Source organism: Chelmon rostratus, chromosome 8 (assembly GCF_017976325.1).
Source record: "Chelmon rostratus isolate fCheRos1 chromosome 8, fCheRos1.pri, whole genome shotgun sequence".
NCBI lineage: Eukaryota > Metazoa > Chordata > Actinopteri > Chaetodontiformes > Chaetodontidae > Chelmon > Chelmon rostratus.
The window spans coordinates 4,819,423-4,847,145 of NC_055665.1; the positions used below are offsets into that span (position 1 = coordinate 4,819,423).

A 27,723-nucleotide genomic window follows, 5' to 3' on the forward strand; every position below is an offset into this window, starting at 1 on the left:
TGTCTCGTCACAGTTGTCGCTACTCGAGCTGCTGCTTGACAAACAGGTTAAAAGTACTGGAGCTCCTCAAGGCTGCATAAGCTCACATTGCTTTGTATAAGTCGTAGATAGAAGAGGCTGTGCTGTGGTGTGAGGGGCACAACCCGATGTTTAACGTCCAAAGAACTAAAGAAACGATGATCACAGTCCAGTTTTAATCAATGGGGAGAGTTGAGCAGGTAACAGCACACAAGTACTCAGGCATTCATTCTGATTCTCACTTACAATGGGCTCATTAAGTGGAGTATGTCCATGAATTAGTCAGCGTCTGCATTTTCTTCGACTGCTCGGGGTCTATGAGAGGTGAACAGCGTTATGTTATTGTTTCACAGAGCAGCCATTGAATCTATTATCCAATATGGCATCACAGCATGGTTTGGTAACATGTCCATTAATCTCAAATGTCAACAAACCTGATCAGAAAGCGTGTGTGCATGTGTGCATCACTCATGTTGTGGGGACATGACTTCCTTATGGGACAAAACACAAGTCCCCACAGTGCCAGTCATTAAATTTTAGGGTGGAAACCAGGAAATGAATGTAAGTCTGTGTGATGTCTCCACAGCTGATGGAGAATCAGTGCAATCTTCTGGTGTAGGACACCTGTGTGATATTTCTGGTGCGTTTGTAGATGTGGGTGGGATGCTGAATGCATGGCTCACCACAAAAAAGACACTGTCGCCCACTTGTTGAAGCACCTCCACGTCTCTATCACCTCTTTTGCGAGGCGGTCAGGAGGTTGGTTGGGCTACAAACTGAGACTTTGACACCAGAGGATGTGGTTCACTTCTTTTCTCCTTCCAACAGTCAACATTGCTGTTTTTTTTGTGTGTGTGTGTTTTTTGACGGCAGTCTTTCCTGAATGTAGCTTTAGGCTTTCACACCTGCAGTCTGGTTCATTTGGTCTGACCCAATGGAAAAAATGAAACCATCGCGCCTGTTAGTTCTGGTTCGCTGAATGTCACACTGACTTTCACAAACCAACCAAGAGGAGTAAAGATGAAGTCATACCAGGCGAGACGTAGCTCGCTGATTGGACAGCGATTGTTATCCTGCAGCTTCAGGAGAGTGTGATGACTGACAGCAGGTCATGCTGCACTTTAATTCCTCTCATGTGTATTTTCATGCCGTCTGCTCCCTCGCTGCTCGCTGATTATCAGCATTTTTCGTATTACGAGGCCGAAAATGTTCCGACAGCAGTTTCAATTGCTGTTGACTGACTGATCGGGGAAAATCCCACCACTCGTGTGTTGATGCACGATACGTATTACTATGGTTACCAAATGAGTTACATAAATAAATACGTGGCTTATACAGATTGATGATAAGAGCTGTTCCTGAGCAGCAGATTCATTTTAGTTATTGAAGTCCTGCTAAAATCAGACATCTACCATCTGTGGTTGGTCACCTTGCTTTCAGAGTAACCAGGCAGGAGGAACCAAAGCGCTTCAATCTTAACCACAGCGGCGATGGATGCACAACCATTGTCAATATGGAGCTCCTGAGTGTGAGGACCTGTTGGCTGGGTTTAAAAAGCTTTGTTCATAGAGAGCAGATTTACACCTCCGAGATCTTATGAGCCCCAACTTGTAATTTGTTTGACCACATAAATTATGCACACACATTCATGCATAATGAAAAGGTTCTACTTACACTGTAGTTCAGGCATCTCAAACCGGTTCCATAAAGGGCCGCGTGGCTGCAGGTTTTCATTCCAACCCAGGAGGAGCACATCAGGCCAACCAATCAACATCAAGGGATCACTTAGTTATCAGCTGAAGACTGAGATCAGCTGATTAATTGATTCCAGCCAGGTGTGCTCCTCCTTGGTTGGAATGAAAACTTGCAGCCACGCGGCCCTTTATGGAACCGGTTTGAGATGCCTGCTGTAGTTAGAAAACCACTATTTTGTCTGTTGCAAGGCAATTAACCAAATACACACGTGTTTTAAAGCTTGACAGATTTAAGCAAACAGCATCAATAAGCATAAATAACTTGGAGATGGGTATTGTTTATTTTGATCGGTTGTGTGCTTTTGGTAATTTGCTTATATTCATACATTGGATTGTGACTTTGTGTGAAGACAAAATTACGAACTTTCATCACGTTGAGAAAACAAATGATGCAGGATAACGAACACACATCATCATGCCAGGTTTGAGCATTCGCACCAAACTTACAGGTAAATAAATAACTGGTTTTGCTCCAAAAAAGAAAGATGGTTCAAAGAAATTTTGCCTTGAAAGCCAAATATTACACCATCTAGCCAGGTGGTCATCAGGTTATTATCAATAATCAGTCATCCCGCTGCAGTTATGGTGTTTTTAAGCTTCAGGCCAGTTAAAATGTGACTTTTGCCCCTTCAACGCGATCGCAATCTCCTCAGAAACAGCTCAGACAGCTGAATTAAACCAAAATGTCACATAATTGATTATTTGAAGCTCTGTTGTGTATTTTAATGCCAGCCTGTTTGTTTAACACTGACTCCCCCTGTCACACGCAGACCCATATCAGAGACGGCTGGCACACGAAGCCTTGTGCAACCAAAACAGATAGCGCTCAGTGTGTGTTTTTGTCCATTTTATCAGCCATCCGACGTAAAAGTCAGCCGGTCTCTGCCGCCGCCTCAGCTCGTCACTGTCGTGTCCTGTCACATTATCCGGCAGCGCCGGGTGGGGGGGGGCGGTGGCGGCGGCTGCTGTGCTGAACTTTGAGACGGACAGGCCTTCTGTGGGCTGTCAGATAGTATCCGGAAAATGACCTGCTTATTCTCCCTCGCTGTCGACATGCTGCAGACGTCTCCCCTGACACAGACACATCAGTGCGAATCACAGACAGACAGACAGATGAAAGGAGACAGACAGACAGAGAGCGGGGTTAAACAGGTTTACATCTATTGTTGGGATGCCTCAACCTGGGTACTTTTACCCATAAAGCGAACAAAGGAAATTTGACTGAAATGTGATTTTTCACTGATCTGCAAGCTTTAAATTCTGCTTTTAGATTCCACTTTGTGAATGAAAATGGAGAAAACATACAGGGAGGTCATTTTAATTTTAGTAAACTGGACCTACTGTAAGAAGAACATTGAGAGGAAAAGATGAATAAGAATTAGAAAGAGAGAGCTAGTAAAGCTGCTTCATGCAGCATTAAAATAACCAATAAGCTACACCTCACATTACCGGCCGACTCTGTGTGTAATATCCTGAACCGCTTCATGTTTACCTGAAATAGCTTTTTCCAGTTATGTTAGGGATGTTTATGTGAGGAGAAGATTTGAAAACACTGCAAACATTTCCTTTTCTTTAATTGTTGATTGGTCGTGTTTGCCATCTGCTCTCTGGTCGTCTGGGGTGGCTTAACGCTTACCTCCGCCTCAGGCTAGAGGCAGACAGCTCATCAGGATGATTGACAAGTGCTGGTGCTGGAACTCAACCATCTGAGGAAAAAAACTGCATATTAGTGCTTTAGGAAGCGATTTGAAAGATGACACTGAATTCGCTGCACTGTACACTGCTGCAGGCTTGCAAAATGGGCATATGTGATATGCTCTGGCGTGCGTGGGTGTTAGCACTGTGTGTTTGCACGTGGATTATATGTGTGTCGCGGTACATTTGCTCCGGCAACATTTCCGTCCCTGGCAGGCGTGGCTCATGTGGAGTGTGTGGCTCAGTGGGTGGCTGATGGGAGCGCAGCTCAGGGAATAACATGTCCCTGGCACTGCAGCTGCTCTCTGCAGATGAGCCCTGAACACATCATGTTTCGGCGCAGGGAGGGAATTAAATGCTACATGACAGGGGGATTTCTTAAAAGGACGCGTGGAAAGATGCACAAGAGGTGGTGGAATTTCTGCGTGGAAATTAGCAGCGCCGCCAATAATAGCACAGTGGAATAAATTCGTACGGGGAACTTTCAGTCCCTTTTTCAGCACTTTATCCCAGTGATTGATGATATTGCCACGAGTAAGAATACAAATACGGATTGTGTCATTTCTTGTGGCCTCATCACTACAGATTCATTTCACAGCATCTGCACCACAGTGAAGGAGAAATAACATGGTTGTAGCCCAGTGCGTGTTTCTAGTAAGAGGTCATCCACTCTCTTGTGGCCCAGATGTTTTTAACTGCCGCTGGCTTTCCAGAGCTCAGGCCGCAGTTTCCCAGCAGGCTGCAGCGCGCCTGCTTCTCCGCTGTAGTGCTCCCCGTGCCAACGAGGCTCGCCAACTCCATGTGTCATCCTCCTCTCTCTCCCAAAAACTTGGGCGAGATTTACAGTACAAAGGTAGACTGTTGCATAACACTTTCTTTCCCTCCGCTGCACCAGCAAAGTGTGTCAGGGCGAAGGAGAGGCCCCTGCTCTGCTAACGTAATGAGGCGCTTTCAGTATTTCGGCGCGAAAAGATGATTTCACTGTTTCGCTGGTTGTCATCGCATGCATTTCGTCTGAAGAAGCGGGCGTCATTTGCCTCTTTCACATTCCCTCCGTGTGAAGTGAAGCGTGTTTTCTAATGCTGATGCAGTTTATAGCACAGCAATCACCAAAAGAACAGATGTAGCTGACATGAAAGTGAAAAGAACTGTGGTGCATGTATCCAACGGCAACCTGCCACCTCTGGTGTTCCAGAACTTCCTCCCTGACATTAGCTACTTTAAAATGGCCTGTTGTATATTTAAACATTTTGTTTTTCTGAAACACTTTTGGTAAATGTATTCTCCATTAAAAGCCGATAATGTATCCAACTGCTGAGTGGGTGTGTTAGGTCATTCTACCTTTGAACACCGCTAAAGCTGTAAAAGCTTTTATTAGCCTGGTCTCTGCTGCTCTCTCCGTGCATTTATGAGCTGTACACTTCAGAATAACTGCAAGTTTTCACCTAAGTTTAAAAAGTTTTAACCTGGGAGGGCATGAATTTGCCGGTTTGCTCCGCCGGAAGCGGATCTGTGCTGGTTTTCTCTTTCTCACTTTCTCACTTCAAATGCATTCAAGCTGTCTCTGAATTTAATTTTCCATTATATCTGAATGCACCTCAACAGCAAAAGTGACTCTCGAGCAAATGTTTCTAGCTTTAAAGCTGCATCGCTGAGGGTCAGAGGAACAAGCTGTCCGGCCTCTCCGATGGAGCAGTTACAGCTATGATTGAATATCATACAGGCGCTAAAGGGTACATTGTGCATCTGTATGAGAGATGCTATTTGACGCCCTGGTGATGTGTCCTGCCTTCACAGTTTATGAGTTTGATCCCGGGCCACACCTCGGTCCTGAAAACCACACGTAGCCTCCCTGCAGACCAGCCCCATGTCGGGGTCGCACGTATTCTGTGTCAGCTCACTCTGTGCAGACGTTTCCTATCAGAAATATTCCCCTGCATTTACTGCCGTGCTGAAACACAAAGCCATTCCTCCAAAACCTTTCACGCTGAGTGCCACAGTGGATCATAAGGGTGTGAAAACACCCACCAAGGACTACTTTGTGGAAGCGGGTATTGTCTGTGAACATAAGCACTGTGAGTGATTCATACGAGACTCCCTCACTTCGCTGACAGCTCAATTGGCGTCATTGTTTTGCTGTGAGAGGAACATTTTATTTTAGCAAGATTTTGATTATAAAGCCAAGTGTATTCATTTTGGCAGAAACTATTGATTGGATCCAATCTATGAAAATTTCACCATTTAAAATTACAGTTAGGACTTTATTTCACTTTATACAACACACATGGAACACAGAGGAATAAATACTTACAGATTGAGATTTTACTGCTTATTCAAGAGCATCTTTACTTAAGTGGAACTCAGAGGAAGACTTGTGTGCCTTCCTTTCTTAAATTATTTATCTTTCTGTTGTGTTTTATTTTGGTATTAAATCTGATGTCAGAGCCATATTGAGAGCTCATAACTCCAGCAGCCCTGTACAACTGCCCTGGAATAAATCAGAAATATGTGCCTGCCGCTGAGTGCGACACTCTGAATGCGTTCCTTGAGAGACTATCCTCATATTTAAACAATTATCTCACCTCCTCTTCACCCCTGTGACATCTGTCTCTCAGGTTGAGCCTGAGTCTGTCCCTGTTCAACCCAGTCACCGGAATAAACGCTGCCATGGACAAGTCGAAACTTTACGTTTCTTTACATTCAAAGTTCACGTTTCTTCATGTTCAAATTTTCCACTTCTTTGCATTTCAATGTTCAACTTCACGTTGTGACAATGCTGCGACGAGAAACTCAGCTCATATACATGTTCCAGTAATCTGAACCACATCACTTTGAGACCTGCTGCAGCAACATCAATACGATACAGCATGAAACAAATTTAACGTATGCACGGTTTGCAGAAACGAACAATGCTGACATGTTATTCTGGTCTCTGCTCTAAGCCTGGACTCGTCTCTCTGTCTGAGCCTGAACTGGTTTCTGCTTTGTTCTCTGACAGACTGCTTCTCTGTCTAAAACTGAGCCTGAACTTAAGTTAGAACCAGTTTTCTCCAGTGCCCTTAAGCCCTCTCAGCCTGTGTATATGTGCCAGAGTCAGTCCAGTTCTATATGTGTCCCTCTTTCAGTGCACCATGGTCTCCCCTTCAGACCTGTGTCATGTTTCATTACCAGAACCTGCTTCTGTTTCTCTTTAAGAGTCGCTATCTGCTGGGTCTGCCTTTTCTGGGCTTTAGTTCCAGTTAGTCTCCATCAGGCTCAAGTCTGTTTCCCCCAGCTCCCTGCCTCAGTCACTTAGTCTTGATCCTCCTCTGGAACCAGTCCTCCACCACCCAGTCCCTCTGAGCCAAGCCAACTCATGTCCAAGTTCTGCCACGACTGCACCGCCTTCCTCTTCCCTCCCCTCAGCCTCTTTCTTCTCTCCTTCAAACTGTGTCTCTTCTGGAATTTTCCACGCCATGTTTTGTGTCACGTGCCCTTTCCTCGCCCTCAGTGGGTTGACCTCCTCTGGAGATCACCTGACCTCGTCATCTGCCTACTCAGCTGCTCCTCATTCGTTCGGTCACAGAGTAAATACTGGGACCAGTTCTCAGCCAAGCTGTTGAAACATTCCAGCCATTACTGTCACCTGCACCTGATTAGTCGCCTTCCTGCGTCAGTCCGGTTGAAACCGTTTACTGCCTGTCTGACGCCAATGTGGGTGACAATCAAAGCATCAGAAACACCCTTCAGCACCAAAACAGACCACAACCTCAAAAACACAAAAGAGTTGAATCTGATTCCCTCTGACAAACTATTAGCTTGATAAAAAATGGATTTGTTGTCGGTCTACTAGATTTTATTGCACTGGACTGTACAGGTGTGCCTAATAAACTCTGATTAGTTCATGTGAAGAAAGGAAAACGTTTGTTTAGAGTTTAGAGGCAATTCAGATTTTTAAAAGATGGATGAGATCATGATTATCATGTCAAGTTATCATTTCAATAAGATTTTAACATGTTCTTCATTGAGATCAGATTTCTGTCCTCCAGAGCAAAACCTGCACGTTAGAGGAAACTTCACAGACTTTCCTAAACGCTGACTACGGCAAATTCATAATTAATTGTCCCTCCTCTAAATTCAGTAAATGTAATACATTAAGTTCCTTTCTTTGTAAAAAACATATGGTGTCAGTTAATCCTGGTGTGTTGCAGAGCTGGCGTGGAGGCTACTCTGACTAGATAAATGATCTGCAGATCAGCAGCACAGATGAATGCAACGCACACCATCACAGGTTATTTCTGACTGGACGTCATTCGTTTCCCGTTACGTTCATCTTTCATGCACTTTTGCTGAATAACAGGCGAGTCTCATTTAGCCTTCTCTCTTGCTCGCCCTCTAAATTTGAACAACATATTTTTTTATGCTCGCTTAAAACAAATATCTGAATCAGTGTCCTGCTGTGTGTGGATGCCAGGCCTAAAGATCCAGACTAGCCAGGGTGCCTCTAGATGTGGTCAGGCAGATCCGGATCGTTCTTCCTTTTCTGGAAAATGTGTCAGGATACAGATCACAGATAACAACACTGAATCCAAAAAAGTCGGTACGCTGTGTAAAACATAATTAAAACAGAATGTGATCATTTTCTAATCCGTATGTGACATAAACTCAACTGAAAAGAGCACAAAGACAATATATTTAATGTTTGACCTCATCAGCTTCATTGATTTATCTGCTTATTCTGGATTTGATGCAAAACGTTTCAAACAAGTTGGGACAGGAGCAAAAAAAGACTGGGAAAGATGTGGAACGCTCCAAAAACACCTGTTTGGATCATTCCACAGGTAAACAGGTTGATTGGTAACAGGTGATAGCATCATGATCAGGTATGAAAGGAGCATCCTGGAAAGGCTCAGTGGTTCACAGCGAGGATGGAGCGAGGTTAGGATAAAGGAGATTAATACGTGGACTCAGGGACACTTTCAAAAACTGTTGATGATTCTGGTTTATTTACCTTGTTTTGAAATCAGGGTTGTAGCACCAAGACTGATGCATCACGTGCATCAATAGAGACTGCGAAAAGACATTCATGTATATGAAACAGATCATTACTGTGTGGTTCTGCTTTCCACTGTTGTTCCAGTGGTGAACATCTCAGGAAAATCTTTCCACCGCCGCACACAAACACTTTTAAAATCCCAAATAACAAAAACGGCCTCAGTTCAGCCAAACAACATCCACAGAAAGCGACAGTGCAGCATCATTGTGCCTACCTTCTGCAGCACAATTGTCAAGGTGGATTAATCCTCCCACACAGAGCCGGCACCTTTTCTCCTTCTGCAGCCAAGTGGTGCCTATTGAGACACTTTCTCGGCGAGGCAGATGTGTTTGTTCATTCCCCAAAGCCCTGTCACCACTCGGGGGGAGGCACGTACCAAACAGACAAGCAGCGTGCAGCAGAGCGGGCATGACCACTCCGAGCTAGTCCTTAAGATGAAAATGGAGGCACTTGTGTGTGCGGTGGCTTTATTTTTATTCATGTGTGTGCTCTTTGTGAGTCATCTCCAGGTACATCTACAATAATTACGGCATCATGGGCCCCCTCCCCTCTTACTTCTTTCTGTGAGGCTCGCCTGTGCCAGATCCAAGTGTTGTTGATGTAGTTGTTCCGAGTTGGATTCAGCAAAACTCTCAAACCACCAAAGAGAACAAAGAAGACTTTCACACCGCAGAGCTTCCTGTCCTGCTGCTGCAAATCAGCAGACAAAAACAGCACAAATCCAGCAGCGTCGGTGGACTGTGACAGAAATAAAAAAAGGACGTGGCCCACGACTAAACTGGGAGGCGGTCGCAGAGATGTGATGTCACGGAGACCAGTCAAGAGGATATTAGACAGTATGCTACTTCGGTTTGTTTCGATAACGTTTATTCTCCAGGTTCACTCACATTAAGGCGGAATCGTTCCCAGCAGGTTTCTTCCATCTGTGGACAACAGCAGAGTGTTCCTGACCCATAACCACGTTGTTCACATTTCAGACGCAGAGAAAACACAGGAAAAATGCTCCACGTCTTAAATCACTTGAAGACAGTGGTTCTCACATGAGGCCCCGAGGAATTCATCTCGCCAGCAGGTATTATCTGTGAAGCCACAGCCTGATATTCCTTATGTCTCCCTGACATATAACTGTGCTTCTACAAAAAAAAAACACAGCATTCGGTGATATATCTCCTCACTGCTATCCAAACAATGAATTCATTTTATTCTGAAGCCACTCTGCGACTACATTTCTGATTGCCAGAGAGTCGTCCACATCGCATCATCTGCTCTCCCCGTCCTTCCCGAGCTCATTAGCGAGGTACTTATACGTTACTTCATGCACCTGCAAGCCTTGTGGCACTTGTGACAGGCGGAAATGAGTGTTGAGGCACTTATTCTACAAGGCGTCTCCTTGATCACCAGCAGCTTGGATTGTCCCTCATTTGTTCGCTGCTTTGGACAGAAGAGTCTGCAAAAAAGAACAAATGAGAATGAAAACAGGAAAGCGTCTTGTTCCTGTGATTGTTTTCACACACAGCTTTGGTGCAGCCCTGATTCCAAAAAAGTTGGGACACTGTGTAAATAAAACAGAACGCAATCATTTGATTACCCGACAACGGTTTTACAAATTGTTATGTATTAATCTCCTTTATGCAGTCACAGAGTGTTGAACCTCGCTCCATCCTCGCTGTGAACCACTGAGCCTTTCCAGGATGCCTTTCATACCCAATCATGATGCTATCACCTGTTACCAATCAGCCTGTTTACCTGTGGAATGATCCAAACAGGTGTTTTTGGAGCATTCCACATCTTTCCCAGTCTTTTTTTGCTCCTGTCCCAACTTGTTTGAAACATGTTGCGGCATCAAATTCAGAATAAGCAGATATTTATGAAATTCAATGACGTTAATGAGGTCAAACTTTAAATATAATGTCTTTAAACTATTCTTGAGTATTCTGCTTTATTTCTTTCTTTCACAGCGTCCCAACTCTTTTGGGAATCAGCGTTGTAGATAAATGAGCTGTAAGGAATACACCATTCAGGCTTCAGACAAAACTTGTTAGAAGGTTTCAATCTCGGTTTCAGTCTCTTCTGGGGAATTATTGACCATGATAAAAAGATACACTAATGGCAGTGGTTCCCTTAAAGTGTTTGCTTAAGGGATTCTGCCTACGGCCATGACAGTAAGTTACTTACGTTAAAAAACTAATAGCTTGTGCCTCTAATAAGCAAACGGGGAATTCATTCTAAATATGTCTGTGTTAGTGTCGGAGCCAGAAAGGAGTTGCTGAAGCGAATCATGAATGGCTGCTTCTCTGAAAAGCTCCAGGCAACCTGTTTTGTCTTTACAGGCCAGTGAGCGATGGAGGAGCGGAGCTGATTTACAGGTCAGCTTCAGCACTGTTTTAATTAGCCTCTCTCGGTGTCTCTCTCCATCCTCCAGATGGACCCGGTTCAGAAAGCTGTCCTCCATCACACCCTCGGCCTCCCGCCCACTGCAAAGAGGAAGCACGTCTCCTGCAGCGTTTGCCAGCTGAGGTTCAACTCACAGGTGAGCAAGTTTGCTTTTGAAGAGAAGCGAAAGTTCCAGAGTCAGCGCTCCTGTCAGAAAATACACAGGAAGTAACCTGCAAGAGTGGCTGAGCATATTTTATTAAACAGTAAAGGTAAAAAACAACAATAAAATAATAAAGACCGTCTGTTGGACGGACCGGTTGGTTAGATTGCGCTAAATTTCTGTCCAGAATTTCGTGGCCCCCAGAGGATGAACCCTCCTAACTTTGCTGAGCCTCCCACTTTTCCTCTAGTGACATTTTGGGTTTTAGGTGAAATATCTTGACTTATTATTTGATAGATTTTTGTGAAATTAGCAACAGATATTCAGTGTGCTAAATAAATTATAAATTCTAATGATTTTCGTGAATCCACGACTTTTCATCAACGTTTTGTTATTTTAATGCTAATTAGCGTCACTAATTAGCATGCTAACAGGCTAAACTAAAGGTGAGCCTGGTATACATTAGGATTAATTTTATCAGCTAGGTTTTATTTAGTCTTGTGTCAGATTTTTGTCTTATCTTAGTCAAAAAAAAAAAGTAAATATTTCAGTCTATCTTTCGTCAATGAAGGCTGTTGGCATTTTTATCTTTTGTAGTCATTCGATCATACTGAATATTCTTATTCTGTCACTGAAGCCGAACTTATGTCACATTAGATTTGATCTTATTATCTGCTGGAAAACAACGGGTAAGTGCTGAAGACTGAATCCTGAAATGAAAATTCTTCATCAGTGTTATATCAGTAATGTTTTAGCGGAGCTTCTGCACTGTGGAGCAGCTAACGAACAGTAAAACGACAAAGTAGAAGCTTGTCTTTGCAGAGAGTGAACAGCTGTTCAGTTGTTTAAAGGTGGGGACACAGATTAGGACTGTTGAACTCGTTATGAATATGATTTAGGCGTAATGACAGGTTGGACCAGGTTGGATCGGGTCTGTTGCGGTCTGGGTCGGTTGCTGCTGATGGCCGGCAGGTAGAATCATATACAGTATATACATATGTAAAGATCCTAATCTGAGGTCTTCAGAGCCAATCGCTGAAAGTTGTGGCATTACAGATGATGCCAGACATACCAGCAAATAAGCTGCGTTACCTGAAGTTGGCTTCGTTTTCCAAAGCTCACTCACCTCCAGGTTTCTCTGTTGGCTTTAGAGTCCACGTCCCCTTTGTCTCATCCAAACTCTGCACTTTATTCCTCCATTTTATCACCAGTTTTTGCTCAATTTGCACTGTATATAAACCATGCAGGCTGCTGGTCGCTGTCCATGTTTGTTTTGGTACAAGAACATGCAACAGTTGGTGTCCTCGTGGGATTCGCTGCTGCATCACCAGCGTTGTCTGGTGCGTTTACTCAGTCAGAAGATTTATGCTCCTTCCTGACTGTCAAAGACTAAAAATATGTGCACATTGGGGGAAATCTTCTGGTTTGTACAGACTCTGCAGAATTCAGCTCGTCTGAATTTGAATAGTGTTGAACAGCATCTGAATAACCTTTAAGTCCGACTTAAACAGGTGAGGTCAGATGAATCGTAGCGAGGCACGAATAAAAAAGGAAACATCAGCACCAAACCTGCAATCCCAACTTTTGTTACGCACCAATTGTAATACAGTCGTTAACATACTGCACATAAAGAATACGCTTTTATATGCAACGAGTATGCAAATTACCACAGTATAATAAAACAGTTCAGTACTGCAGTAATTGACATACAATGTGTAAGTGTTAATATCGAGGTTTAAGAGAGGAGAATTATTTTCTTCATTATGAACAGGCTGTTGAGTATTGAATGTGTCTGCCGTTGAGAGGGAGCAGAGAATAGGTGAGTCACTGGAAGATGAACCAGTGCAGCACATGTGTTCAGTCCTCTGCAGGTGTCGGTGGTACATGTGAATCAGACAAAAGGTTGATGGAAACGACACGTTGCCGGCTGCGAGCTTTTGATTCGTCTGCGAGGTTGTGTGACAGTACAGCAGGTGATAGAGAGGCTGCAGTTAGACTGAGTGTTTTATTAGCTCTGTAAAGTCAGATCCATCATGGAGACATAATACGATGTTCCAGCGGAGCCTCGTCCATTACACCATGTCGCAGCAAGAATTTATACAAGACTTACGCAAGCAGGACGAGGAGACGGTTTTGTTTGAGATGTAATTTCGCTTGTCTGAATCATTGTGACATTTTTTTACTGTGATGTTTGATTTGTAAAAGACGGGTGCAGAGGTGATATGTGCAGATATGAAATTCAGCAAAGGCTGCCGAGTGTTTTTTATTTATTTATTTTTCCTGTTTGCTTTTCTTCTTCGACACATAATCATCTTCTTGCAGATTCACTGCTCATGTCTGGCCTCTCACTCGCCCACTCACTTTCTTCAAGCGACGTTAAGGAAATTGACTACATAACTGTGACATTACATCACATACTATTCTGTGCTTTTACCTGTATGTTTTTTAGTGGTCCAGGTGTTCTGTTTTTATTTAGCTTAGCTGATATTATAAGAAGGAGGACATCAGATCAATGCTTGTTTTTATTGTTGTTGATGTAAAAAGAGCGAATAGCTCATCCCACCCACTACAGAAGCTACATGATACATCATCATCATCATCCTCATCAACATGATCATCATCATCATCCTTATCCTTATTATATTTATTACAATTGTCATCATCATCATCCTTACCTTTATCCTCATCCTCACCTTTAACATTGTCATCATTATCCTCATCCTCATGCTCAGCATTATCATTATCATCCTTATTAGCTACATTATCATCGTCATCATCATCATTCTCATCGTCATCATTAACCTCATGCTCATCATTATCATCCTTATTAGCTTCATTATCATTGTCATCGTCATCATCATTTTCCTTATTCTTGTTATCTTTATTATCATCCTCATCACATCATCTTTATCCTTATCATCCTCATCCTTATCATTGTCATAATCATCATCATCATTATCATTGTCATCATCGTCATCATTATCCTCATCATCAACATCATCATCATTATCTCATCTTCATTAAAATGACTCCATTAAAAAAAAAACGAATTAATTATATTTGAAAAACATCCTTCCTTTATAAGCCTCCTCTTCCAAATGTCTTATAAGCTGTAATTATTTTAAATGTATTGTTGTTACTTATTATTTTAATGTTCAGAGGTTACTTATTCACTTCCTGCCAAAACAGAACCTAAAGAAGCAGACTTCCATGTTAGTATTCAACGAGCACTAAGTGGATAACTATACAACACACGACAGCCATGAGCTCCCACAACCCATCAATGATGCTCTTCTTTCCTAATTCATTATTTGTCTTTGAATAGATATAAAAACACTCCTTCAAATGTGTTTTTAAAAAGTTCACTGATACTGAGGAGGAGTGTTTGATGACAGTCTAAACACTGTGCAGTGGTTACTAGATACTGGATTGTTTAGTCCGACATCAGTATCAATATTGGAGAATTTAAAGACTCTGATAATAATCAGCCTATATATAAGGTTCCTTTAAATCTGTCCTTTTAATGTTGCTGTGACCAAGTTTTGTTCTTCCACTGCTGTTTGGTGGACGAGCTGTCACAGTGACTGTTAGTTCCCACAGTCTAACAAGTTCCCCGGTTTCTGGTAGCTTTGAGTGGCTAAACTGGTCGTAATGATGTCTTAAATTACCAGTTGCTCTGTTTGCAAAACAAAAAACATCGTTTTATGTCAAAGGGACAGATCTGTGACCTGCCTGTAGAGTCCATCCAGATTGAGATGATGGCCCGTCGGCTTTATGATGGTACAACAACAGGAGGGCCTGGGGCAAGTCGTCTGGGTGTTTTGACTCAAGTTAATGTCAAGGCCTCTTCTTAGCAAATTGGTGGATTGTAACTAAGTGCATTTACTCAAGTACTGCAAGTAAAATTCAAGGTTCTTGTACATTAGTTGAGTATTTCCATTTTATGCAACTCCATTACATCTCCACCAAATATTATACTTTTAACTTTAACTTTGAGCCTTAGTTAGTAGTTACTTTACAGATTACAGTTTTTCATACACTTCTTTCAGCTGAAGGATGAATGTTCCTCTATGACTTGAAAAAATTCTCCTCCTTCTTCAGCTAAATAAACTCTTTTAAAAAACTCTTGGATCAGATGGAAAATGCATCGTCTGAAAGCCGAAAAGGGAATAGTTTTCGGAGATACGTGGTTGTCACAGGACAGCGAGGCTCCAGATATATGACGATCTTCTAGAATATGACGCACTGCTGTAGATTAAACCAGCCAACAGTATATAAAGTAGTTGAAATGAGCTCAACCTGAAACATCCACAGCAGGAAAATGCAACAGATCACAAACATCAGATATAATAGAAAAACACATTTTACTGCGGAATGAGTACTTTTACTTTAAGTGCATTTTGCTTGTGAATGCGGGACTTTTACCTGCAGTGGAGTATTTCCACAGTGTGGTCGTAATACTTTCACTTAAGTTAAGTAAAGATCTTCCACTGTGTTCATGTGTTCTTCGCTGATGATAGATTGATGATAATTGGATTTCTTGTAATTATTGATGTCTTTGGTTTCACCACAATGAGTCTTATGGGCAAAACAGATTACAGGAAGGAGACTGAATTACTGACGCTGAGGTCGCCACAAGGTATTTCTACATTCACTAGTTCAAATATGCACTCAACAATAGAATCTAATGAAATGCATTGCGTTAATATTACCCTGCTTAATATAACCAATGGACCAGGAGATGGGTTTCGATTCCCCTTCCTCCTAATTTGAATACCATTTTGAAAGTAATCAAAACATGCTAAAAGAAAATCACTGCAACCGCTGCATGTTGTTCAATCAGTAGCATCCATAAATAGCAGTGTCATCACTCCTTCATTAAAGGTGTAATCAATCCATTTTTAACACTGAACGTGTCGGTGATTACTCAGGATGAGGTTATTATGTTTCACACGGGGAACTCTATCTCAGTTTACGTTTACTGTCCATCAGCTGTTAATTTGAACGCTTCGTTAGAGAGATAGACCCGGTGCTTACCTGTCAATCAGCAGGTGCATTGTTGAGCTGAAATACCCAGAGGATGTTTTATTTAAGCTGCAGCTCCAGCAGAGTAGATTTAATTCGCTCTGCTGACGGTCTGTCATAATGCGAACCTGCAGCTTGGACTGACAGGTGATGCAGAGCAGGAAGCTGGTCCTGCCGGCGGTCTCCTGCTCGAACCTCAACCCAGCAGAGTCTGCTTGTGAACCGCTTAATGGCCTGCAATCATAAAGCGAAAAGAGCTTCTCTGTTTTCACACATTTTAAGATGTTTCTGCTTTACTAGACCCGCTCATGTTTATGAGTCAAGATCATAAACTCGACTCAACTCTAATTTGTTGACAGTGAGTCACCAGATAGTCTCATTCATTCCCTTAACAGGATACGCTTTATTGCCTGCTTACACTTAAAGCATGTACAACTCTTCCTTTGCCTCTTCACCTTGACTCATGTTTTTGTAAATGTAGCTTGTTTACTTTGCAGACCTTTTGGTTTCAAGGCTGATAATCTGAAGGGGATTTCTGTCTGTAAATGAAGAAATGCACACTAGAGATGGGATTTATGGCTCTTTGAGGGGAGCCGGATCTTGGTGAGCCGTTCGTTTCAAAGAGCCGTTCAAAAACCTGGCTCATTTGGCTCATTTTTATATTTATTAAGTTTTAAGAAGGCAGTCTGGCTTTAACTCGTTTTATCTTGGATATAACCACTGGGAGGAATGAATTCAGATATCCCACCAATATGAGTTTAAATTATTCTGAAATATGGATTATAACGTTATTTGACATGTGTGAAGTAGATTTTAAAGTCTGATCTGGATTAATTGTAAATATTCCACAGGGCATATCACTCTGCTTTGACAGTGCTTTGCTTTTTTTTGTTACTGGCGCACTCACGTGAAGGCAGCGTGCACAAGGTGGCGTGATGCTATTTGCATATCTAATAAGCAGCGTGCAGCTGGGCAGCGCTCCTCCCCATGTAACTCGGAAAAAAAGAACGGTTCCCAGCTGCGACTCAGTTCCCATCGTTCATGTTAACGAGCCGTTCAAAAGAACCAGTTCGTTCGTGTACGTCTCAACACTAATACACACACCTCTTCCCATTTCAATCTAATGGACTGCAGGGATTTTTCCAAGAGGCCAGGAACCGTATTAGGAATGTAATCAATTACCTAACCTGGCATTAGGATTTCAACTCTTGGAAAGGTGTCAGGGGAGGAGGCATCCAAAGCTATCTGAAGCAGCTCTGAAGAAGCGTATTGGCACCTTAAGCGGTGGGTGCCACTAATGCCACCAGCTGAGCAGGGGTGGACAGTTCTTCTGAAGTTCACTGACATCAGAAGTTAAATGTAGTTTGACTTCACGAAAAGTCTAAAAAAAGTGACATGAATAAATGAGATATGAGAGTAAACTGGAGAAACAAACCTTAATTTAAACCTGTAAGAAGGAAAAAGCTTCACTAAGATTAAACATCTCTTTGAGTCCTGGTCAAGATATGAGCAGAAGAATAAAATCAATGCAACAGCAGCCAGGAATCTACAACAAAGGATTTAAAAGATGATTGAATGCTTTAAAATAAATGCATACAAAGCAGACACTGTTGGCAGTTATGCACTAAAGCATCTGTTGCAGACTCCAGCTGTGAAACATGGTGCGATGGGATGGGGTTTTTTTTAATCTGCTTTGTATCTCTGATAGGTGTTGACAGTAGTTTTTATGCGTCATTAACTCTCCCGACTCCCAAATTTGTGTCTTCAGTTTGTTGAAGGCGTCTCACAGGGCGCTGCACCTCTCTGGGGTCCAGTTGTCACTCACATACTTGGTCTGCGAAAGACTTCCCGACAAACAAAGTAAACATATAAAACATGAATCATTTCCAAATTTAATAACAATGATTTATGGTCATTTCTCTGTGCTGTGCTACAAAGCCGGTATGTGTAGACGGGTTACCACTCCAATTCTCACAGGAGTTCGACAAGACCACAAGAAAACAAACAGATATTTGAAGGAAAAGAACTGATTGATTTTGCAATTATTATTATTTTTACAGACACAGCCGCAGGATCTGTGGGAACCCAAACAACGAGGTTAAAACACAAGCGAAATCTGTTGCTCAATGTTGACGGATCATGTGTGATGACACGGGAATGTGCTAAAGCGACTTGTGGTTTGTTTTGCCCCTTGCGGCTCCTCAGTATGTGTGTTTAGTTAAAAAGATGCATCATTTGTTTTATCCCAGTGACTCTGGTTTCTTTAACCTCCCCCACCCCCATCCCTTTATTTGAATAACAATAGCTGAGGGGCGTCCAGAGGTGTTGCCATTTGAGAAGTGACCTTTCTCAACCCCCTCAGGGCTGTTTTTTGTTGTGCTTTTAACAATGTGACCAACAGAGCCACAAGAAAATCGAGGGTTTAAAAGTTCCCGCCCACCCTGACGGCGGCCTCCTTCCATTTTAAGCGCCATTTACCTGCTTTTCACCTTCAACTTCTTGTTTTTTGTGGGTGGAGTCATTATTCTCAGTTTATCCATACACATCCGGAGCAACCGAGCGGACCACCAGATCGCTGACCAGCTCCTCCCAGCTGTAGACCTGCTGGTATTCATCGGTGCCGTGACTCTCATTTTTGGCTTCCTGGGCTGCTGTGGAGCGATCCGAGAGAACCGCTGCCTGCTGGCCCTGTTCTTCCCGGGCCTGCTCGCGATGTTCCTCATGCTGTTGGCTGCGGGAGCGTTGAATGGGAGCCGTATCAAGAACCGCAGCTGCCCAGGAGCTGGTGAAGAAGCACACGCGGCAGCTGCTTCCTCTGAGCGAACAGCCGAAGGACGTTCAGGAGTCTCTCCAGAACGTGGAAAGGTCCGGGTTCTGCTGCGGGGTCTTTGGCGGACATCTTGATTGGGGCAATTCAACAGCGGTGCCCAACTCCTGCAACCGCACAGACGTTTCCAGAAACTGCACGGATTTGGCCGGACGCGAGGTGTACTCCACACCGTGCATGACGTACATTATGACTTGGTTGGACAGAGTGTCGGACTCTCTCATGGGGACTGCGTTTGCATTTGGCCTGTTGATGATTCTGGGAATGATTTTCTCATTAGTCCTGCTCTGTCAGATTGGGTTTGGAAAGATCAGCATCATTTAAGAGGTCTCTCAGAAGGCCTGAGCTTCACAGCTGCTGTCATGTTAGTCTTAACTTCATCTTCTCGGAGCTTCGTCTCAAACATCTTGAAACGTTTCTATTCTTTTGTACCTGTGTTTGTTTCTTTGTTTTGGTTTGTAACCATGAATTACACAATTTGTGACAATGAAAAGATGCCATCTGTTGTATTTGTATAGAAAAGAAAATAATAGATTTTGGGATTTATTTGATGGAATATGTGTGACCACTGGCCAGTGCTGTACCTACTTTGCTCAGGTATTTCCGTTTTATGCCACTTTTCACTTCTAATTCACTGCAATACAGACGGAAATATTTTACTTTTTACTCGACTACATTCACTTAACAGCTGTAGTTACTTCACAGATTAAGAATTAACATTAAAAAACATGATAATCTTCTAAAATAGTCACAAAAATCAGCATCTAGTCCAGTCTAGTATGTCTTATCACATTTCAGATGTGAGTGAGTTGTTAGCCACCAAAGAGAGATTTCCCCTCTGAAATGGTTTTACATAAATACCTGATCAAGAGCCAGATAGGTAAATTTATCCAATATCTCACAAAAAAGCACAAAGAAAATAGAAAAAAAGTGGATTGATTGATATAAATTTGTGTAGCAGAACCCCAAAAATCATCTCATGACCCCTCAGATTTTATCTTGTTACCCTTTGGAGGGATCCGATCCAGAGGTTGGGCACCACTGAACTGAACTACCACGAAAAGCTACAACATTGAAATGCTGCTTAAATACTGATGCATCAGAATTAACATCTAACAACTGTGATACATAAGAATATTCTGCACAGGTACTTATACTTTTCCGACTTGAAGTACATTTTGCTGATCAGTGTTTTACTTCAGCAGGATTGTGAACTCTGACTTTAACTGGAAGAATTTCTGCGACTGTTGATTTAATGGCAGACGCCTGCTGAAAAACATCACGCTGTTTCTGCTTTCAAACATTTATTCTTTTTATTTATTCCCGCATAAACATCCTCTCAGTTCTGAGACGACAGCGACGATCAATCCGCGCATCATTCGATTTTGATTGACTTCGTTGAGGGAAAGCGTAAACACACTCAGCAAAAACCAGGCGCTGGCCGCGGCCGGTTCCAGAGGAAAACATATTTCAAAAATGTGTTTATGTCCGTTTGGCATAGACGTCCGTCACGCCACATGTGACTCACAGAATGAATCAGGCGTGGCTGCCTCCCGTGATACCTGCTTGCTCCCCCACAGGCACTGAAGCTCTGGTGTTGTGGGTTAATCCACAGGAATGTGGGTGAGGGGGTTTCTGCATGTGTGTAGGCCTGATCAGGTGAGCCTCTTCCACAATCGGCATCACTGTGGGCTTTAATTTACATCCTCTGCTGCCCGTGAAGACACTTCCCTTCCATAACTTGCAGCCTTATGATGCAACTGTCTACAACTTGGTACATACTCTGTGAATCTGGGTCATATAGATTTATGACTGGCTAAAAATGGTGCAGAAACTCAGTGCTACAAATAAAAGTGAGCAAAATCCACAGATTAAAAAGAACAACTGAGTAAACTGTTCCACAAATAAAAATGATTTAAGCCGGTTTACCGCCCGTTCCATCACTGCTGCACTTTAGAGATAATTTTATTTGAGTGTTAAATTCATAATTTAGTTGTTGGGACACTTTGTGAGAGCAGGATTCAATAAATCTGAGCAACTGAAAACACAAACAGCTGTAGCACTTGTAAACTTTCCTCCGTGTTGAATCACTCTGACCACCAGCAACAGTCTGCTGTTTATGGAAGAAATTGCTCATCGTCTTATTTGAATCACATTGAGCTAACTGAATTATGGAGCCAGAACAATGAACCCCCCCCCTCCTCTCTCAGCGCAACAAATGGCCGGTTTGATGCTGTAACTCAATTTTCAAACATGATTTTTCTGGGATTTATTTCCATTTGCGGACAAAGCTTTCATTCATGTGGACCGAACGTTTCCAGCTTTTCTTGTCTCTGCCGTGCCGCCTCCTCTCCTGCCCACTCACGTCCTTTTTAATTGAATGTGTTTTTTTAATAGACGTTATCCACATGCTCGTTATTTTGAAGACGAGGAAGGGAATGAGAAAATCATCACTTCAACGGAAAGGGAGGATGTTTGATAAACCGCACGAGTCTAAAGAAAGGAAAAGCAGCTTTTGCACACATGCAGATGATCATGACACGTAGCTCACATTTCCATAAACTATAAACTACGCTGTTGTAATGATCTGATGATACTGATATACAGTGTCAGTGCTTAGACATTCATTTCCTTATTTTGAGTGGCTGGGTTGGACGTGCTCCTCTGAGCTTCTACCTCTGGTTTCAAGCATCTGTTAAAGCTTGAATGAGACGTAATGGAGGTTGATTTCTAAGGAATTTTTTGCACCAAAAGCAAAAATATTTCACTATTTTTACAGTCTTAAATGATGCATAAGGAACATCATTGGTACACTGGCAGTGAATATTCAACTGATTTAGTTCTTCTGCAAAAAATGTTAATAAAGAATAATTTTGCTGGGCTGTGTACACAACGCTGATATATTATCACCTTCGTGTTAGCAAACCGCTTATTTAGCTTATGTACATGTCCAGCAGACACATTAGCGTTAGCATTCTTTTGGGCTTCTACTGTAGCTGCTAAATGCTGCGCTATGTTCACCAGCTTTTTTTTGATAGTGCTTATGCAGCTATAGTGCTGCAGCTTTAAACGAATCAGATGAGAATGAACCAAAACAACACAGCAGAGGGCTGTTAAAGCAAAAATAATGAGCTAGCTGCCACAGTCCACACCGCAGTGGTACACGTCACCTGTTTACACCTGCACACATTCCTCTATAGCTACATATATAATTATTTTACCACTGATTACAAGCTAACTCATCACAGTGTGTATACTGTATTTATGTGCATTCCCAGTCTGCATCCTGTTCTTATCTGTGCATAACTAGCTGCAGAAATCTGGGCATCATTTGATAATAATTTTAATTGTAATCAGCAGGTTAAAATAATTGTCCAGTCTTGTTTTATCCAGTTATGCAGGATCTCTAAGATCCGTTCCTTTCAGGAAATTGTCATTCATGCCTTCATCACATCTCGTCTGGACTACTGTAACTCCCTCCCTCACTCGCTTTACCAAACACAATCTTTCCAGACTCCAGTTAATTCAAAATGCTGCTGCCACACTCCTCGCTCAGTCTAACACGACAGTAAATATAACCCCAATTTTAGCTTCATTACGCTGGCTACCTGTGTGTTTTAGAATCGGTTTAAGGATTTTAATGATCACTTTAAGGCCTGGATGGGACCGGTTCCCGAGTACATCAATGAATGTTTAATCACACATGAGCCCGAGTGCAGCCTGAGATCCTCCGGTGGGTCCGTTTCAGAGATTTCAAGATCTGGATTGAAAACCAGGAGCTGGTCTTTGCTATCGGGGCCACATCTTTGTCTTCTTTTAAATCTCTGAATCTGCCTGAATCTCTCTCAAACACACTTTTAAAAAAAATGTGCTTTTACTTAATTACATGCACACAGCAAGAAATAATAAACTCTATTATTGTATTCTTCTAATATCTTCTATACTTTTAGTGTATTCTTACTTTTATGTTCCTGTTTTTATGTAAGGTTTAGAATTGTTATTCTAATGGGTTCTGTTTTTAGTTTGCTGTTGTGAAGCACTTTCTAGCTATGCTTTGAATGGTGCTAGACAAATAAAATATACTATTATTATTATTATGACTGCTATTATGACTGCTTCTCATTAAAAGCATACATTTACTACATTACAGCACAAACTGTCTACATTCCAGTTTATTCATTTTGACACCAGTCTACCACAGCATTGTATTTTACATACATATTTTAAACGCTTTTAAACCAAGATGGCGGCGCGTGCAGACGCAGCGGCTCGTAGCTCCCGTGTTTACGTTTTTGTTTGTTTGTTTTTACTCGTTTCCACTTTTACTTCTCTTCTGGAAGCTCTGACACAGTACAGCAGGTCTGAACTGTGGAACTTTGGAGTACAGTTCGGACTTCACACACGCCCTAAACTGGACTTTATTCCACCGGAGCTGCTACGGACCCCAGAGCCCACCACCATCCCCCCACTGCTGCCAAGGAGACGGAGGAGGCACCGTAAACAAAAGCGGGGCAAGAGAGCCGGCGTGCGTGCTAGGCTACAAGCTAACCCTCACAGACCGGCTCTCCCCAGTCTCTTCCTCACCAACGCCAGGTCTCTCACCAACAAAATCGACGAGGTCCGTCTAAGGATAGTCTCTCGCCGGATGGACAGCTGTGTTACCGTTGTCACAGAGACCTGGCTGGACGACAACATCCCGGACGCAGCGGTGGAGATAGCGGGCCGCTCTCTGTTCCGGGCGGACAGGACTGCAGCTTCAGGTAAGAGCAGAGGCGGAGGCTTGGCGCTGTATGTACACAATGCCTGGTGTACAGCCACACGCACCGTCAGCACGTTCTGCTCTCCTGATTTGGAATACCTGGTGGTGAAATGCCGACCGTTCAAGCTGGTTAGAGAACTCTCGTCTATTGTTATTGTGGCCGCTTACATCCCACCGCGGGCTAATGCTAAGTTAGCATTAGAGGAGCTGTACTGCCTGATCAGCAGGCAGATGAACGACAACCCGGAGGCGGCCGTGATTGTGGCGGGGGACTTTAATCACGTTGAACTGAAGGCGGTGTTTCCCAAATTTCATAAGTACATAAAGTTTCCTACCAGAGACAGTAACATTTTGGATCAAGTTTACTGCAACATCCCTGCTGCTTACAAGGCTGTAGCAGCTCCTCACCTGGGCATGTCAGACCACATCTCCGTGAAACTCATTCCTGCCTACAAGCCTCTGGCCTGCAGAACAAAGCCGACCACCAGGACAGTACAGATATGGACTGAGGAGGCCTCCTCTGCACTTCAGGACTGCTTCGAACTGACAGACTGGACTGTGTTCAGAGAAGAGGCAGACCTTGAGGAGTACACATCATCTGTATTGTCTTATGTTCAGTTCTGCACTGATGCTGTCCTCCCTGTTAAGACCATCACAGTGTTTCCCAACCAGAAACCATGGCTGGACAGCACAGTGCGGTCCCTGCTGAAAGCCCGGGATACTGCCTACAGATCTGGAGACAGGCTGGCTTATAGCAGGGCTCGAGCAGAGCTGAAGAAAGGAATCAAGCAGGCCAAGCTCCAGTACAAAAACAAAATTGAAGATCACTTCAAGAACAACAACCCACAGAGCATGTGGAGAGGCATCAGAACCATAACGGACTACAAGCCGAACACACAGCTCACCAGCCACGACCCCACCCTGCCTGACACCTTGAACAGCTTCTTTGCCCGCTTCGACACATCAGGCAGCAGAGAAGTCACACACCTACCCCGGCTGGAGGAGCAGCACCAGCCCCTCGTCCTGCAGCAGCACCAGGTGTCATCCACCCTGAGGAGGATCAACACCCGCAGAGCTGCAGGACCGGATAAGGTGTCAGGCAAGACTTTGAGGACATGCGCTGACCAGCTAGCAGGAGTGTTCCTGGACATTTTCAACCTGTCCCTGCAGCTGTCCACGGTTCCTGAGTGCCTCAAGTCCTCCACCATCATTCCGGTACCGAAGAAGACATCCATCACCTGCCTGAATGACTACCGGCCTGTTGCACTGACCCCGGTAATCATGAAGTGCTTTGAGCGGATTATTCTCAGGTACATCAGAGACTTCATCCCCTCGGACCTAGACAGCCTTCAGTTTGCTTACAGAGGGAATCGGTCCACAGAGGATGCTGTCTCCATCACCCTGCACACAGCCCTGACCCACCTGCAGCAGCCCAACACCTACGTCAGGATGCTATTTGTAGACTTTAGCTCAGCTTTTAACACCGTCATCCCAGACAAGCTGGCGCTGAAGCTACACACGGTGGGTCTGCCTGCGTCTCTGTGCCACTGGATCAGAGACTTTCTCACCAACAGGCCTCAGGTGGTGAGAATAGGGAACATCACATCATCCCCTCTGGTCCTCAGCACGGGCACGCCACAGGGTTGTGTGCTCAGCCCAGCCCTCTTCACCCTGTTTACTCACGACTGTGCTGCCATCCACCCCACCAACACAGTCGTGAAGTTTGCGGACGACACTACAGTAGTAGGTCTCATCTCAGATAACAACGAGACCCACTACAGAGAGGAGATACACCAGCTCACCCAGTGGTGTTCAGCCAACAACCTGGTGCTGAACACAGGGAAAACCAAGGAGGTCATTGTGGACTTCAGGAGGTCCAGGAAGACAGATCACGACCCCCTCCTCATGGACGGAGAAGTGGTGGAGCGTGTGGACAACATCAGGTTCCTGGGCCTCCACATCACATCTGACCTCTCCTGGTCCATGAACACCTCCCGCCTGGTGAAGAAGGCACAACAAAGGCTCTTCTTCCTCAGGAAGCTGAAACGGGCTGGACTCTCCTCTCGGTTGCTCGTTAACTTCTACAGGGCCACAATTGAAAGCATCCTCTGCCTCAGTGTGACAGTGTGGTATGGCAGCTGCACGGCACAGGAGAGGAAACAACTGGCACGGGTGGTTAAAACTGCACAGGGCATCGTGGGCTGCCCCCTCCCTGACCTAGACTCTATATATGAAGGTCGGGTCAGAAAGAGGGCGAGATCCATCGCCACGGACCCCAGCCACCCGGGCCACAGACTGTTTGTACCGCTTCCATCAGGAAAGCGGTACAGGAACATCCGCACCACCACTAACAGACTGAGGGACAGCTTCTTCCCCAGAGCTGTTAGAGCTGTCACCCCCAGCAGCCCCTCACTGCAGTGAGAGACTGTGTGAACTGTGAACACTGCACACCGCACTTTACACCTACACCTACACCTCTACCTCCACCTGCACCTTCTGTGTACTTGACTTTTATGTACACACATATACTATAATTATATACATTTTAGTATATCAGCACATTTCAGTTTCATTGGCATATTTTATTCTGTCGGAACATTTCACTGTGTATATTTTATATTTTATTCTGCTTGTATATTTTATTCTGTTTGCACATTTCACTTCCATATTTTATTGTTTATTGTTTAGTATATTTTATTGCCTAAGTATATTTTCATTCTGTTATATTTTTAATTGCTTCACGAATATTTTTTTTTTATTGCATGTTGGTTTATTTTATTTTATTGTAGTTATCTTAATTTTATTCACTCTTTCTAGCCTTATCTTTCTTACCATCTAACATGGGGGTTGCAATGAAAATTTCATTGACATGTGCAATGACAATAAAGACTCTTGAATCTTGAATATTTGTATTTTATTCCTATTTTGTAACGTCTGCGCTATTCTATGTCTTATTTCTTAGATTCTCTGTTTCTCGTTACTCATTTGCTTGTGGGATTTTCATGTATGCTTTCATGAGCGACTGCTTCGCTGTAGCTGTTGAGAATTTGACAAATAAAGAACTTGAGAATTTGACAAATAAAGAACTTGAGAATTTGACAAATAAAGAACTTGAACTTGAACTAGAGCTGAGAGGAACTGCAGCATTTGTGATGATGTTCTGTGGGCTCTTCATCACAACTGTTAACACTGAAATATTGTTTGTTGCAGCTTTAGAGGAGGAGAACAAGAAGCATATTCAATATGTCTCTCTGCATGTCCACTTTGTGCCGTAACACTTCCTGCAAATATGACAACACTTATCAAAGCCATGCTGCTGAAATGTTTTCAGGTCGGATTGCTGTTACGGCTTTTACGGACAAGTGACTTTGCAGCCTTTTCAGACATGAAACCAACATGTAAAATCGGCAACACATTTACAGTGAAGTCCAAAAAAACAGATGTGCAAGCAAGAAATCTTTTCAGTGCAAACTAAAATTTGTAAGCCCAGTTCAAACCAGCTACAGCATCACACAAATACAGGAAGTTTGTGTTCATGTCGGACCCCATCGCTCACAGTTAGAAGTCAGTTGAGATAATGTGCTCTCAGGGTCTTTAATGGGAGGACTTAGCAAAGCTACATCTTAGCTTACACTCACGCATCATGGATACTCATTTAAACGTGACCTTTTTGCTTCCCACACGGCCGCTTTAAATCCTAAAACAACCCTCCGACTCCGGTTTGTTTGATGTCTTTTCGCCCCTCGCAGAGCACCTGGTCGGAAAACAAATGATTTCCTTCCCTGTTTTAATCATGCATGTGTCAGACTCGGAGTTCAGGCGATCCTTCCACTTCATTGCTCTAATGAAAGATGAATTATCGGCGTAGCCGCTTTAAACAGCCATCCATATCACCTGAGTCTCGTGACAAAAAAAAAAACCTGATGTCTTTGGTACCTGGAGAGTGATGAATGTGGGTCAGAATGAATCGTTTGGTGCCAGAACAAGATGTGCACTCTGTTAGAAAAAGTGATGCCTCGTCCAAAAAAACGGCTTCTCTAACGAAGGGAAAACCTTTAAGGCACCTCAGCTACT

General features: G+C 43.3%; 1 protein-coding gene across 2 annotated transcripts in view; it reads left to right on the top strand.

The window, feature by feature from the left end:
• The window catches only part of znf385d (zinc finger protein 385D), a 76,529-nt gene that overhangs the window by 24,013 nt on the left and 24,793 nt on the right, over positions 1 to 27,723 (top strand). For both annotated transcript variants that reach the window (XM_041942958.1, XM_041942959.1), the window contains exon 3: positions 10,925 to 11,032. In XM_041942958.1, coding sequence (XP_041798892.1) covers positions 10,925 to 11,032 — 108 coding nt within the window. The remainder of the gene's footprint in view (positions 1 to 10,924; positions 11,033 to 27,723) is intronic.